This window comes from Chenopodium album, chromosome 16 (genome assembly GCF_948465745.1).
Source record: "Chenopodium album chromosome 16, dcCheAlbu1.1, whole genome shotgun sequence".
Lineage (NCBI taxonomy): Eukaryota > Viridiplantae > Streptophyta > Magnoliopsida > Caryophyllales > Amaranthaceae > Chenopodium > Chenopodium album.
The window spans coordinates 34,733,641-34,750,218 of record NC_137849.1 but is presented as its reverse complement, the minus strand read 5'-3'; the positions used below and the strand labels follow the sequence as shown (position 1 = coordinate 34,750,218).

The 16,578-nt window shown below is 31.5% G+C and overlaps 3 protein-coding genes across 3 annotated transcripts; 2 read left to right on the top strand and 1 right to left on the bottom strand.

The window, feature by feature from the left end:
• Positions 1–1,882: 1,882 nt before the first annotated feature.
• Positions 1,883–3,706, bottom strand: LOC145584134 (protein FAR1-RELATED SEQUENCE 5-like). The gene is made up of 2 exons (XM_081641049.1): positions 3,399–3,706; positions 1,883–2,933 (listed from the first exon to the last, which is right to left on the bottom strand). Exons 1-2 carry the CDS (start codon positions 3,704–3,706, stop codon positions 1,883–1,885), a joined length of 1,359 nt encoding a protein of 452 aa, XP_081497175.1.
• A 2,133-nt stretch (positions 3,707–5,839) lies between these two features.
• On the top strand, positions 5,840–13,667 carry LOC145585153 (uncharacterized). The gene is made up of 6 exons (XM_081641885.1): positions 5,840–6,100; positions 11,096–11,412; positions 11,591–11,717; positions 11,809–12,096; positions 12,188–12,289; positions 12,964–13,667. Exons 2-6 carry the CDS (start codon positions 11,099–11,101, stop codon positions 13,390–13,392), a joined length of 1,260 nt encoding a protein of 419 aa, XP_081498011.1. The 5' UTR covers positions 5,840–6,100; positions 11,096–11,098; the 3' UTR covers positions 13,393–13,667.
• LOC145584133 (uncharacterized) lies at positions 7,045–10,776 on the top strand. The gene is made up of 5 exons (XM_081641048.1): positions 7,045–9,350; positions 9,467–9,778; positions 9,857–9,956; positions 10,042–10,639; positions 10,703–10,776. Exons 1-5 carry the CDS (start codon positions 7,045–7,047, stop codon positions 10,774–10,776), a joined length of 3,390 nt encoding a protein of 1,129 aa, XP_081497174.1.
• Positions 13,668–16,578: the final 2,911 nt, after the last annotated feature.

The following is a 16,578-nucleotide window of genomic DNA, read 5'->3' as shown; positions in this document are numbered from 1 at the left end:
AATAGACCTCTAGTAGAGGGTGTTCCGTTTGAGGAAAAGTATCATGACTTTCCAGAGAAATTAGTATGTTTTTAAATGATAATATAATCTTTATGTTCTTCATCATTTTATGTAATGTTCTTTTATATAACTTATATGTACTTTATTTGTTGATAATAGAGGGATGCCTTTGCAATGTACTTGAACAAGTATGAAATCAAGATAGGGAAAAAAATGCCAACTTATACTGTCAAATTGGTTGAAATGCCATGGAGAACTTTAAGCAACAATATTGATTGCGGCATATACACAATGCACCACACGGAGACGTACTTTGGAAAGCGAAGATGGAATTGTGGCCTTCGAGCTGATAATGTAATATATATATATATATATATATATTAATGTGTCATGCATTTTTATTCTAATTACGTTCACTAATAATTTTTTTAATTTTTCTGTAATAGTTTGATGCGTTGAAGAGTTTAAGGATGCGGTATACATATGAGCTTATTGTAGACGATCTCAATAAATACAAGGCAGATGTTAGCGTCAAGGCTAGGAAATATTACAGTGCAATAAGCAAAAATAAGTGACTGTTGTGATTCTTACATCTGAACAATTGATAGTATTTTTTTGGGGTTCAATTCTAACTTATTTTTGTACTTGAATTTGGGTTGTTGCAACAATTAATCTGAAATTGCATTTTAAATTTGGAGAAATGATGATTTTGGTTATTTTAACCTTTTTTTTGGTACGTTCTTTTTAATGTATGTGATGTTCTTTTAAATATATGCTATGTTCTTTATTTAAAAAGCGATGTTCTTTAAATATATGCTATGTTCTTTTAAATATATGCGATGTTCTTTGTTATTATTGAAGAGCTGCTAGTTCATACTATTAGTCAAAGTGATTATAAATCATACTTCACATTATATACAACTATCAATCTATTGAACTCGATCCAAGGATAACAAAAACTAATTAAGCTTGATTAAAGAAATAGAATTTAGAAAAAAGAAAAAAGCTTAATCCTTTTCCTAAAGAAATGATCACCTTTAAACTAAGAAAAATCTTAAACTAGCAGCAACTACTCTAAACAATAAATGTTTAACAAAAAGTAGTTAACACATGTGAATTAAACTTATACTAATTGATAGATTTTCCTGCTTGTTTATGTGAGTTCCATGCGAGGTGTAACAAAATCTTTCAATACATTTCTTTGCTGTAGCAGAATAGTGACGATCCCTTGTATACCCACATCCATGAAGTCGAACCTCCATGCTATGTTCTTTTGGTTAAGTTAATCTTTTTTTAATTTAATTTAAATAATGTAAATAATTACACTACTGAATTTATTATACAATGGGAATTCTATCAAAACTGGTAGTAAATTTGAATCTTTATAGCTTGAATTAAAATTTGCATACAAAAAAATAAAAAAAGAAATCTAATATATTATTTTCTTAACAATATGTCTTGCAACATTAATTAGACTGAAATAAAATGTTCTACTAGAAAAAAAAAAAAAAAAAAAAAAAAAGATGTTGCAAGAAAACATAAATCTTGAGTAGTAAATAAGTGTAAATGAATTCTTAATCTGATGAACGTATTACATTTACTCCAAAATAATCGTCAGACTCAAAAACCTCCAAAGAACCTCCAAATTTAGTTGAATGTGCCAAAATATTTCCCGCAGGGACAGCCAAAAAATCCTTGCAAAAAAAGAAAAAGCATTGTATTTGTAAAAAGAAAAATATATCTTTACAAAAAGAACATTTAACCCCGACCAAAAAAATATGTCAAATATTATAAAGAACATAAGGCATAAATTACCTTAATCGTAGTCTGAGCCTTTTGTCTCATTTTTGAAACCCCTTTCGTACTTTTCTTTTTCCACGACTTAATCTTTTAACCCTTGAGCTTGTTGCAAATCTTTTCTTGGGTACTCTTCAATCTTGTGTTTTTTTTGTCCCTTTTTCCTATTTTGGATAGGATCTTTCACTTCAATATCAACTGTAGGTTCTTCCACAACATCCTCTTTTTCAAGAACTTCTTCCTCAAAATTTTGTGGTTCTAAAAGGTTGCCTTCACCTTTGTCTGAAGCAGCATCATGTTGATCAGTTATCAAGGATTCTTGCGGTTCATCTTTATCTTTTATTTTTAAAAGATTGATCCTATTAGAACACTCATTAATTGCTTCCTCAATGGTTGTTCGAGCAGTTAAGTCATTTTGCGCCCGATCGACAAGTCCAATAAAAGTCCAAATAAAATGCAATCTCCATACACTAGAAGGTGTGACACCCTTTTCAGCAACAACATTATCATCAACCCTTGTGCACATAGCACCTTTTGTCCATCTCTTACAAATGTACCTCTTAGGTATATAAGTAGCATTGTTCAAGTGTAGGACACGAAGTGAATGCTTGCATAATAGACCGACCTCACCAAAATAATTACAAGTACAATCAACCGTGACAGTTGATTCATCAAATGCAATTGTATGCATTAGCAGATCTTTTTTGGGATGGCCCACATGATATTCATAAAGAGGAGGTTGCATTCCTATGACCTTAGCAGTGCAAGGAACACTACTCACAAAATTATCTTCAAAATGTAAATAAATTTGGATTGTATAAATCCTCCTTGCATGCTCCAAAATTCTAATATCTGCCAATACTAGATGTCGGTTACCAGTTAAACTATTATAATCATTACTACTTTCTTTGCTCCTCCACTCATCAACCACCTCAATAAAAGTAGTGTAGAAATCACAAAGACCATAAGTAGCATGAAGTCTAAGAGAAACTGACTTGTTAGTGGTTTCACTCCTCTGAGATGACATAACACCACCACTAAAATAATCTTTGGAATAAGCAGGATACCACATCTCTCTTATATTATACAAATTTTGGAGCCATTTGTTATCCGCGCATTTGTACTTATTCTGCATGCTGCAAAAGAACATTAAAGGTTACACAAAGAACATTATTGTTAAATAAAAGATCACCATGTATTCTTCTCATGCCAAATAATGCTATATTAAAATAACACAATGAACTTTATTGGTTTATAAATAAGAATGTTGTTGTTCTTAAAAAGATCATGTTGAGGTATTAAAAAAAAAAAGAACATAGTTAAATATAAATAACACAGAAAATTACCTTCACCAATAATGCTCAAATTCCTAAATAGTATCTGTGTATTTCAAAAAAATATCAAACAAATCGTTAAAACCTTCCTTAGCCTTTAGTCCTTTGATATTTTTCTTTGCATTCTCCCCAATATGCCAAGTACATAAACGATGTCATGAATTCGGAAAATCAATCCTTATTGCTTTGGCCATTGCTTGAGCTTGGTTAGTCATTATTGTCACTGGTTGTTTGCCCCCCATAGATTTAAGAAAAGTGGTAAACAACCACTCAAATGACTCCCATTTTTTATTGATCAAAAATCCAATACCAAACAGAACATTGTTATTATGATGGTTCATGCCTACAAAAGGACCACATATCATACCATATTTGTTTGTAAGATACGTCGTATCGTGGACCAATAAGCCTCCAAATGCATCATAATCTACTTTCATTCTATTATCACAAAAGAAGAAAGACTGCAAATGACCTTTCTCATCAACATCAAAATCATAATAGAAGTCAAATTCGTTGCATTTCCTCTCCTTAAAGTAGCTAAGCAATCGCTTTGCATCACATCCATCAAACTTCATTTTCTTATGTGCAGATAAAGCACTATAAGCATCACTACAAAGAAAACTAAGATTTGCCTCACCACCAGCTTGATGTTTTAAAATGTGCACTGCATTAGCAACAGGTATACTACTCTCAGTCAGTCAAACTGCTAAGCATGGCAATTTGTTCCTCAGTGACCTGTATCAAAAAGAACATATTACTTACAAAAGTGAACATAATGTTATTAAAAAAAGAATGTATGAAGTTATTTGCATTGAAAAAGAACAAAGATAGAACATTCCTTTACCTTCCTATGAGACCTTATCAAATGTCTCTTTGAAACAGGAACCCTACTGTGATTATGATCCATAGTGTGATTGAACACGACAAACAAACCATAATTCTTATCAACATCAAATTGAATATGAGCTTTGTAACCTGTGCGAAAATTCCTCTTTTGGTACACTTTTGGCTCTTCACCAGGTTTCTTCTCTTGTTTAAAGCCAGCAAAAGAACATACAAAAAAGCGTTGTCGAATTGTAACTTTGTCTTTTCTACAATTCAACTTATCTTGTGTATACCAAAACCATGCTTAAAGGCATAACTATTATACAACTCATAAGCCTCTTCATCAGACTTAACTTTTCTGTCAAACAATTCTGATTCACTTGCCTCAGTGAAACCAAAAACAGTAGATCAATATATGTATCTGTTAAGATAGCAATATATACACATTTCATTTGAACGCATGTTATTCTATTTTTTAGAAAGAACGTAAATCCCTTAATATATCAATGATGTTCTTTAATATATACAAATTGATTTCAGCAACGTACATAAAGAGTACAACACAAAGTACATACATATTTAGCAAATGCATATGTGTAAATATATCGGTGCTTTAAGCAACTAGATTTCAACAAAGTGCATAAGGAGTCAAACAAAGTACATATATATTTAGCAAATGTACATGCGTTTTTTATATAATATCAACCTTTGTTAAAGCACTAATGAATATAATAAGTTAAATATAAGTTATATAAAAGAACATAACTAAATGATAAAAGAACTTCATCTTCAACCTTAAACATATTGATGTAAAAATAAATATATATTTATAAATCGATAATAAAATATAAATTAGCAATAAAACCTAAATTAAAAAATAAAAAGGATGAAATGACAAAAGAAAAGATAATCGATTAAACAATTTACCTTCATTTTCGTTTACGAAATCCTCGAATTCACCTTCATTATTGATATAATCATCATCACCACCACCAACAAATCTAGCATCGGAATCATGGCGAAATTCGGATTGATAAACCATTATTAACTTCTTCTACAAAGTATTTAATTGATTGGTATCAAATTTATCTCTGTATCTTTCTCTATGTAAACTTTTAGAATCTTTGTAATTTTCTCTCACTAAAATACTTCAAAAATGGAAAATGTCAATTAAGGATAATTATAAAATAACTGAAAAAACCCCCTGCTTTTTTTTTTTTTTGAACGACAATTTCGTCTAACTCCCTATAATTAAGATGGATTTTTTTTTCCTATAATTAGATTTCAGCAAATTAGTTACGCCACATCATCAGATGTACCATGAGCATGGTACACCCTGGTGTATTATACAAATTTCATATGAGCCCGGTCTCACGTGAATCTAGTCTCACACAAAACGTTTTGATTAACCAATCGACAAGCTAACCATAATGTAATAGTGTAAAACATGTTGTTTATGGCCGCAATTAAAACGGTAATTATCAAGTTAACTCGTTCTAATATTTTAGTAACTCATTGAGGCTTATCACTACAAAAATGGGGAAATTTAGCTACCAAAAATAGCTACTTTTATATAATTGGTAGCTAAAATAGCTACAACTACAATACATTTGTTGCTATTCTACAAATCCCAACTTGTCCATTCAAATTTTGGTTGCTAAAATGTATAGAGACAAAAATTTATCATATTGGTTGCTAAAGCTAGACAACTAAAATCTATTCATTGAACACATTGTTAAAAAGAAAAAGAAAAAAGAGAAAATTCTAAAAAAAATTGGTCACTAAATTTTTATTATGGCGCAAAAATAAAAATTTTGGCGGAGCCCAAAATTTTTAGAATGAAAACTTTACTTTTTGAAATAACAAAAGGACCAAAAGCATTTTATGAGTACTGAGTAGCTTCTCTCTCCAACATTACAAACCCTTTACATTCTACTGTGCATAGTTGCTACCTCTTTCTATCTCAATTTCTCCCTAATTTTTATATTTTTGCAAAATTCGTGGTCAGACCATCTCAATTCAGCAAAAGACTTACAATTTGATGAGCATTATGGTTGCTTTGACGAAAGGATTTATGCTTAAGATGGAGAATTAGGGTTAACGTCGTCGACTTAATTTCACCGTCCATTAGTTAGCAATTTCAGGTATTCCAGCCTCTCAATTTATTTGAATTTTGATAAAATTAAACAATTTAGCAATTGTTTGTGATATAGTATCTTAATTTTTCTGGGCTAATCTTAATTAGTTGTACACAACAATTTTGCTTTATTGGTTAATTGTGTGTAGTTCTTGTTGTGATATATCATATGAAAGTAGTTTTGCTTGTTAATTTACAATACTGAGTGAAGTATTATTGGTCACAATCTATCTTTAAATTTGCTATTCAAGTGTTGTTATTAATTTAATTGCTATAGATTTTATGCGATTGTATTTCGTTAATTTACAAAGATAAATGGCTTATAGATAGTCTCTGCTTTGTTTTGATCACACATGAACCTGCCTAGTTATAAGAAAATATCTTACTTTTCATTTGGGAGTTTCATTTATAGAGTAGATATTTAGCTTGCTATTTTTACACCAGAAGTCAAAATGTTTTTTATTTCTTAATATATAATTGGAATATAGCAAGTCAAAGTTTGATTTCTATAATGAGGTGGTTTCCACGTGATTATAGATGTGTTTAGTGAGCTTACATTATTATACACCATTAGAATAATCCAATAATTGACATAATGCGTAAGACTACTATGTCACAAATCACAAGGCACTAATTTGCAAGTTCTTTATAATAATCCTATCTATTTCAATATACACATCATAACTTTGCAATAAGTTTAATCTTTTCACCACTTTATGTTGGATAACGAGTAAACATTTATATACTACAGTACCTATTATATAAGTCAATGATATACTATGAACCAACTATTATATCTAACCACACCTTATGGCATCTTATCAAAGTAACTAGCTACTTTGTTAGTAGAAGTATAGTTTTAGTTTCTAGTTTACTTTAATAAACATGAGTAAACAATTATAACACTTAAAATAAAAAAGAACAAACTAACAAAAATTAATTTGCAGCAGTATGAGTTCAGATCGAGGTTGGATGTATAAGAGACTTGATGATGGAAAATTTCTTAGTTCAAATTTTGTTAACAAAGTTGATGAATTCATTGATTTTGCTAGTATCCAAGAAAATGTATTGATAGATAGCTTAATGAAATGCCCTTGTTCAAAATGTGAAAATATCCCATATCAAAGTGTAGACACCATCAAGTTACATCTTTACAAGAATGGCTTTCAACCTGATTACTATCGTTGGACATGTCATGGGGAAGACTACTTTCAAAACACAACTTTAAGTAGTCGTTTCACCACTACACCAGAAGAGTCTAACCCCTACAAGGACATGGTAATGGATGCATTTGGACAAGAATATGTTGTAGAAGATGTTGTAGATGAGGACCCACCTCTAGAGCAAAGAAAGTTCTTTGACATGTTGGCAGCTGCTGAGAAACCTCTATACAATGGATCTAACATGTCTTTGCTTTCTGTTGCGGCAAGAATCACAAATATCAAATGTGAATATAACATCCCTCATAGAGCTGTTGATAGTGTTACATCTTTAATGAAAAATATGTGTCCAGAGGAGAACAAGATGACTGATAATTTTTATAAGACTCGGAGACTACTTGATGGACTTGAACTACCGCATCACAAGATAGATGTATGTCCCAATGGATGTATGTTATTTTGGAAGGAACACAAAGATCTTGTAGAATGTGTTGTTTGCAAAGAAGGTCGTTTCAAGCCTTCAAGGACAAATGGTAAGAAAAGTCCTAAAAGTGTGCTTCATTATTTACCAATTTCTCCAAGATTGCAAAGGTTGTACGCTACCAAATCTACGGCAAAGCAAATGAGGTGGCATGCAGAGTTTAAGAGACCAGAAGGTGTAATGGCTCATCCGTGTGATGGAGAAGCATGGATTGATTTTGACAAAACATTTCAAGATTTTTCAAAAGAATCAAGAAATGTTCGACTTGGCCTTTGTACTGATGGGTTTTCACCTTTTGGTAAGTCAGGGAAACAATATTCTTGTTGGCCTGTGATTGTAACTCCTTATAATTTGCCACCATGGTTGTGCTTGAAAAAGCCTTTCATGTTTTTAAGTTTGCTCATTCCTGGCCCAAAAAGCCCTAAGGGAAATCTCGATGTCTTCTTGCAACCTCTGATTGATGAGCTAAAGATGCTCTGGAATGTAGGGGTGCCAACTTATGACATCTCTAAAAAACAGAATTTTCAAATGAAAGTTGCATTGCTTTGGACAATTAGCGATTTCCCTACTTATGGTATGTTGTCCGGATGGAGTACGGCCGGTCGACTAGCATGCCCATATTGCATGGAGAAGACAAAAACATTCACTCTTACTCATGGCAATAAGCAAACATGGTTTGATTGTCATCGACAATTCTTAACCCATGACCACGTTTTTAGAAAAAATAAAAGTGGGTTCTACAAAAATAGAATTGAGTGTTCTTTCCCTCCACCAAGATTGAGTGGAGAGCAAATTAAGGAGAGATTGTCATCTTTGCCAAAAGTTGAAGGTTGTTCATGTGGAAATGTTAAGATTCAAGCAAATGGAGTGAGCTTGATGAAAGAGACCCAACAGGAAGTTTTGCAAAGATATGGCAAAGAGCATCATTGGACAAAGGAAAGTATTTTTTGGAAGCTCCCATATTGGAGCAAGCTCTTGATACGTCACAATCTTGATGTCATGCATATTGAAAAGAATGTTTTTGATAACTTGTTCCACACTATCACGGATGTTAAGGGGAAGAGTAAAGATAACATGGAATCAAGAAAAGATCTAAAAAAGTTTTGTAAGCGGCGAAAGTTAGAAGTTCAAGATGTGATTTCTCGTGATGGAAAGTCAAAGAAGCAAGTGATGCCAAATGCTTCATATGTCTTGCCTAAGGAGAAGAGAAAACTTGTATGTGAATGGGTGAAGAAGTTGAAGTTCCCTGATGGTTATGCATCTAATTTAAGTAGATGTGTTGATACCAAGGAATGCAAGTTATCAGGAATGAAAAGTCATGATTGCCATGTCTTTATGCAACGTTTATTGCCAATTGCCTTTAAGGATCTTCTGCCTATCAGTGTATGGAATGTTGTGACTGAATTAAGTCAGTTCTTTAGAGATTTATGCTCAGCCACTTTGAAAGTTGATGAGGTGGTACGATTAGAGAACAATATTGCTGAGATTCTTTGTAAGTTAGAGAGAGTACTTCCACCTAGTTTCTTCAATTCCATGGAGCATCTTCCTGTCCATTTACCATATGAGGCAAAAGTTGGAGGACCGGTACAGTTTAGATGGATGTACCCTTTTGAAAGGTAAATATACATTCATTTTTACTTTCCTTATATTTTTTTATGCCGGCATATTTTCCTTCTACTTCAATATATGTCAAAAAAAAATCAAGTAAAAAAAATCAATTTTTGTTTGTTAGGTTTTTATATCATTTGAAGAAAAAGGTAGGAAATAAAGCTCGGGTTGAAGGGTCCATTTGTAATGCCTACCTAACTGAAGAAATTTTAAACTTTTGCTCTCTGTATTTTGAGAAAGATGTTGACACAAAGGCTAACACTCAAGAATTAGTTGGTCCATGTGTTCAAGAACACTTAGACCTACCTGAGATTTTCTCAAGCATTGATGGGCATAGTTCCTCCAACGGTAAATTTTGTTATCTTGATGAGAGGGATTACAACACTGCACACAGATATGTCCTTAATAACTCTGAATTACTGTCAGAATATGAACGGTAATTACATGTCCAACTTTTATACACTTTCATCAAATAGTTAGTTTTTTAAGATATACTAAAGCAACCTTTTAATAGCATTTTTGAGGAGAAAATGATTAGAGAACATAGTTGCGGAAATGAGGCTGAAGTTTGGTCCAAGTATGAAGATAAATTTCCTAGTTGGTTCAAGGAATATGTAAGTAGCATAGTGGCTATAAATTTGTTACATTTCTATTGGAATGATATTTTAAATTGGCTTTAAGAGTGTGTCTTTGGTATAGGTTCTTGCATCGGGCACAAACAACGACATAATTTATTCTTTGGCACTTGGTCCTTCAACAAGGGTTCAAAAATTCAAACAATATCGTGTGAATGGGTTCCATTTTCACACATTTGACTATGGAAAACATAAGTCTAACATGAATTATGGTGTATGTGTGAAAGGTGTTCAAGGAAATGATTACTATGGAATTCTACAAGAAATCATAGAATTAGTGTATTTTGGAGATAAAAAGAGTTTTAAAACACTCTTATTCAAATGTGATTGGTTTGATCCAAGACAAGGTACAAGGATACATGAGAAGTATAAAGTAGTTGAGGTGAATCATATGAGAAAATATCCAAAGTATGATCCATTTATATTGGCTTATCAAGCTGAGCAAGTGTATTTTACTCCATGTCCTAATACTAGCAACGAAAGAAACCAATGGTGGGCTGTGTTTAACATCAAGGCAAGAGGAATTATCGATGCACCAAATGTGGAGGTGGCATTTCAAGAGGATTTTATTGATAATCCATCCTCACTTTTTGAAGTTGATGTATACATTCAAGAAGATGAATTTACCTTTGAAGAAATATATGGAGAAGAAGCAGCTGACAGTGTCGAAGAAGGAGAAGAAGAGGACGATGGAATGGATGAGGATGATGACGATGAGGAAGTAGATGAGTATGAGGATGAAGACGAAGATGAGGTTGAGGATGAAGAAGAAGATGAGGATTTAGATGTGGATGACTGAAAGTTGATCTTTTTTGGACTGGTGCTATTTTTATACCCTGTTTAATTGATAATCTATGACTGTTTGTATAAGTTTTTGATCTCTAAGTTATAAGTTTGTAGGGAATCTGAACTATTATTTTATTATCAATGTTAGTCTTTTTTGGACCGCTTGCTAGGCCTATGTTGATGATGATGAATTTTTTTGTTTATTGATTCTTTTACATTTTAATAATGTTATCATTTTTCATAGCATATCTTTCTGTTTCAAGTTATATGTGTTAATTTTATTTACATTTACAGTGCTATTTAAAATTTTCACTTTGTTTGGATTTGTGCAGAATATGTCCAAGTGTAGACGCAGAGGTGGCTATAATGGGATGGGTCCAATAATTCGACATATACCTGTTCATGTGCCAGTTAGCCACTATCAATTTCCACCACCAACAGAGCAAGAGAGTGACCAGAATGTGCCACATGATCATTCTTCTTTACAACAACCTCACTTTTCTGATCATGAGATGGCAACTAACAATCATGAGGAGGAAGCCAACAATCATGAGACTGAAATAAATAATCATGAAATAGAAAATAGTATAACTGATGAAACAGGGAATTCTGCAAAGGGAGATAAAGTTCTGCATCCTACTAGTTTCTGGTAGGTTTAAGTAATGCTTAATGAATGATGTATGGTGTGGTTTGTGATTGTACAAAACTGAGTGTTAATTTTGAAAAAAATAGTGTGGTAATTATGCTCAACATATTATTTATTTCAATGCTGCTGATAAGAAGGGGTTTAAATAATTGTTTCATAATAATTAATGTTTATAAAACAGGTTTCATGATTCCGAGGTTGTTAATGCAGTCGTGAATACATCATATAAGATGTACTTTCTTGGACCATGGTGTAATTGGTCAATGGTACCTCGAGAAGCTAAGGTTTTATGGTGGAATGCCTTTAAGGTGAGCTATCTTTTTTTTTTCCCGTTACTAGCTTTTCTTTCCTTATCCTCCATGTACTCTAACTTTTTTTTTTCCCATGGTGATATTTTAGAAAAAGTTTTCTTGGGATCCCTTAGTGGCTAAGGATGTGAAGAAAGGATGGGAGAGGAAATGTAAGAGGCGATTGTCAAGTATCATAAGTGCAATGTGCACATCAACAAAGTATGATGCAAAATGGTGCGCTCCCAGCATAAAGACTCAAATTATGCAGCTTAGAGAAGAAGATGAAGAGTTCAAGAAGAAGTCGAAACAATGTTCTCTAAACAAAAAGAACCCTGAAAAGGAAATGCCTCTTCACTGCCAAGGATCTAAACCAACAGAGAGATTAAGGATTGATCTGGTAACCTTGTTATCTTTCTTCCCATGCACATGTTAATATTACTAACTCTCTGTAATTTTACTATATGTTTACTTTTTTAAAAAAAAATTAGGAGAAAGATTTAAAGCGCAAGGTAACTCCAACCGAGGTCTATCGAAAAGCTCATGTGAACAAGGACGAAAAGTTTGTTGATAAGACTTCTGAGACTGTTTGGGTATATTCTCATTTTTAAATAAATATTCTGCAAGTATTATTCATTGATCTGAATTCAATTATTATAATTGCTCTGAAATCTCATGCTTTGTTATGAAAGTAAGTTAGTTTTTTCATAATTAAGCTTTTTTGTTATACCGTTTGTCTTGTTTTTATATAATTTGATGATGATATATAGAGCAGGTGCTAATAAATTTGCTTTTTCACCTAGTAGTGGTCATATAACTTTCTTGCCCATAAACAAGAAAAATAATATCACATTTGGTAGTACTTGCCACATTTTTGCATTTGTATCTGATAAGGCTCAAAATAAGATCAGGTTTTGATCTTAGTCAAAAATATATATATATATATACATATATGTATATATATATATATATATATGTATATATATGTATATGTATATATATGTATATATATATATATATATGTATATATATATATATATATATATATGTATATATATATATATATGTATATATATATATATGTATATATATATATATGTATATATATATATATATATATATGTATATATATATGAAGTAATGATTTTGGTTTTCTACAAAACTTATTTTAATTAATGTTGTTCCCACGTGTTGCTTACCTATCAACCTTGGTAAATATTATGTTTGTTTCTAAAACTATGTATGTATTTTTTATCTGTTTTATTAGGCTGATTTTGAGAACAAAAAAGCTGCTAACTTGGAAAGCGAGGATAAACGCTCAGAAGATGAGTTGTTGTTGGAGGCTTTAGGAGGGTGGAAGCAAGGGAGGATATATGGTCTTGGTTCGGCAGCAACTACATTTTTTGATAAGTCTCAAAAAGATAACAATGCAAAGAAAGCACGAATTGATCATGTTAATCAATTGGAAAGCCACGTTGAGCAACTAAACTCGAAGAATTTGCAACTAAGAAAAGAGCTCGATGCTGCTAATGAGAAGCTTGATGCAACAACTCAAAAGCTAGATGTTACAACCGAGAAGCTTGATGCAACAAACCCGAATGTGAAGACTCTACAGGATCAGTTCCAACTTATTATAAGTGGGCGTTATACTTTAAATGATCTTGGTTCTTCCTCATCACAACCCCGTCAGCCTTAATATTTGCTCCATCTAAACTATAAACATTGGTATTTGACTTGAGGGCTAATTTTGGTGGAATCATGGGAACATTATTTCAAAGGGGTCATTTTGGCATACAATTGCAGTGCTGAATATGCACATATATGATGTAGTTGGGGCTTTTTTTTGCACATGATACATGATCTTTAGTTTGAACATGTTCATTATAGGCAGGTACTTTATAATTGAAGTTTGTGGATATGCTTTTTATAGTGAGCATATAATTATGCTATGAAGTTTTTACAATTATAATGTGCCACTAACGCTACATTTTGTTAAGTAATGAAGTATATTTTGCAAATGTTTGTACATTTTTACGATTGTATTATTAGCTAGTAGGTTGGAGTATAATGATACACAAAACATAATCCAATTGAAGTATTATTAAAAATATCATTTCTAATTTAAGTGGAGCAACAAAATTTCGTTTTTGGTTGCTAGCTAACTTTAGATACAAAAAATTAATTTTGGTCGCTAATGTTAACAACAAAATTTCATTTTTGGTAGCTAATTTTAGCAACAAAATATTAATTTTGGTCACTATACCACTAAATTAATTATATAATCATATCTTTGTGTAGCAACGAAATATAATTTTATGGTTGTTATTTTAACAACGAAATTTAGTTTTTTGGTCGCTAAACTATAGTGACGGATTTTAAAACCGACTCTAAATTAGCAACCAAAAAATGAAATAGTTAGTCTCTATTTAAGGCTAGCGACCAGCTATTTTATGACCAATGTGATTGGTAGCCAAATTGGTTGCTAACTATTTAGCAACCAATAATTGTTGTTTAGCAACGAATTATTGTGGTAGCTAAATTCCTTATTTTTTGTAGTGTATTGATTTGGCAAGTGAAAAAATGTGCAAAGCAAGAATTTAGATAGCCAAAAAGAGTTTACTTATCATTTAAATTCATGGATAATAGTGAATAGGTTAATACTTTAAAGATTTTTTTTTGTGAAAAACTACCTGATATACTTCAAATTTTGTGAAAAACTCCCTTATAAAAAAATTGTTGTAAGAAAGTACCTTATAAAAACTAAGGCCCCATTCTCTTCACCTTATTTTTGTTGAACTAAAATTATTTTTAGTGAAACGAAATTATATTTGCTGAACTTAAATTATTTTTACTGAACTTAAATTAATTTTACTGAACTAAAATTAGTTTTGCTAAACTGAAATTATTTTTACTGATTTTCTATTATAATTCTTCTTTAAGAAAACTGAATTTTACTGAAGTGAACTTATTTTTACTGAACTGAAATTAAGTTTACTGAACTGAAATTAATTTTACTAAACTGAACTTATTTTTACTGAACTGAATTATTTTTACTTAATATTATTATTTTAAGGTGAAGGGAACATGGCCTAAATGTTGTAAGTTGCTACCACATGCTTGATTTAATAATAAAAGAGAAGAAAAATTAAGGGTTTTAAGGGGGCGTTGGAGAAATCGAGTGGGAAAAGGAGAAAACGTGATTGAAAATAGGTCATTAAACGTCCCTTATTCAATGCAATAATCCGACAAAAAGTAGTTTTTTATAACATTTAGTGGTTTACAAGGTAGTTTCTGTAAATAATAGGACAATAGGAGAGTCATCCCCAAAAGCTAGCTTAAGGGGAGGACAATCCATTGTCCTATATAAATCCCACATCAACCTCCCATATAACCGATGTGGGACTCAAGTCCCATACCTTGTAATGGACAGTCCTATAACATTAGTCAAAAATATATTCTCATAAGTGTACACCTAGAATTATCAAGGTTTACATCATTATGTACTATATATTTATTAAATGAGAATGCTCTAGTTGTTGAGCAGAATTGACACAATAAAAGTATAAAAGATGGTATCAAAGGTAGAATTTAACAATAGACCGTATTTTAAAAAACTTTGTGTAAATTTTGTCATGCTATTCCATTTTTATTTCTTGCACAAACACTTCTTTTGAACAATTAATAATTAATGAATGTACACGACCCTCTTAATGTGTTTCCTACTAGAATTTCAGGGAATAAATAGATAGGAATCAAAAGAGTGCTAGCTTCATTACTTACAAATTAACAATTACTTAATGACACAATTAAGGAATTGGACAAACTAATGAAATTTTATACACCTAGATGTAGATAATACTTAGAATATTTTTTGCTCATTTGATGATTAAATGAGCAATATTGACAATCCTCATTTAATCATCGAATTAAAATAATTACTTATAATTAGGTGCACCGTGCCTGAGCACAACCTTTGACAAACCAAATAAATATAAAGCAGACAAGGAAAACTTAATTTTGGGAAACTTGAGAACTGAGATAATAGCCACCAACAATCCACTATGAAGTAGTAATTTGATGATGATAAATACGATTACATGTTTTCAATTCAACATGGACATGAGCGCCATGAAATTAAAGCTCCCACTTTAAAATTCTCTCTATATATCTGAAGTGATTGAGATATATTCGAATTAGGCTCTCACATAATAACAGCATACCCTATTACAAGTTAAGATCTAACATGAGTATACTAGAAAATCCAAGTTTATATCTAAGAGCAAGATTAGCGCAATCTCATCTTAACAATTAATCTATTGCCACATCAGCTTTTTAAATTAAGTTTAATTTTTTTTTTCTAATTTATAATTATGTTAAGACTCCTTAAGACTCGATAAAATTTATCTCTTCAATCGCTTAGACTCATTTTTTTACATGTAAATTAAATTATTAAAGTTTTTTTTAAAAAAAAAAAAAATTAATTGAGTGTTAAATTGAGTCTGAAGTTGAGTTTTGAGTTTTCAAGACTCCACTTCAGATTTTCTTAAGACTTAGCTTCTTAAATGCATTAAAAAAAACAAAATCTTGTCTTAAGATCACAAAATCAAAAAATGATGATGTCATCTTGAAGGCTAATCTTGCTCTAAATTTGTTTATCACAAAAGCATAAGCTAGCGTACGTTTTGCCATAATAATGGGATAATTTGCTACTTGAAGTAGCCATTAATTTGCCTTAAAACAACTATTTCAAATAACGGTTAATTAACAGCTATGTAGCAAACAAAATTTATTTATCATGAAGATTAATGGGGGGCAGCTTCGCTCCAATTATAGTATGCTAAGTTTTGGTTCATCCCAACATGGCAACTTCCCCCGATGAAGT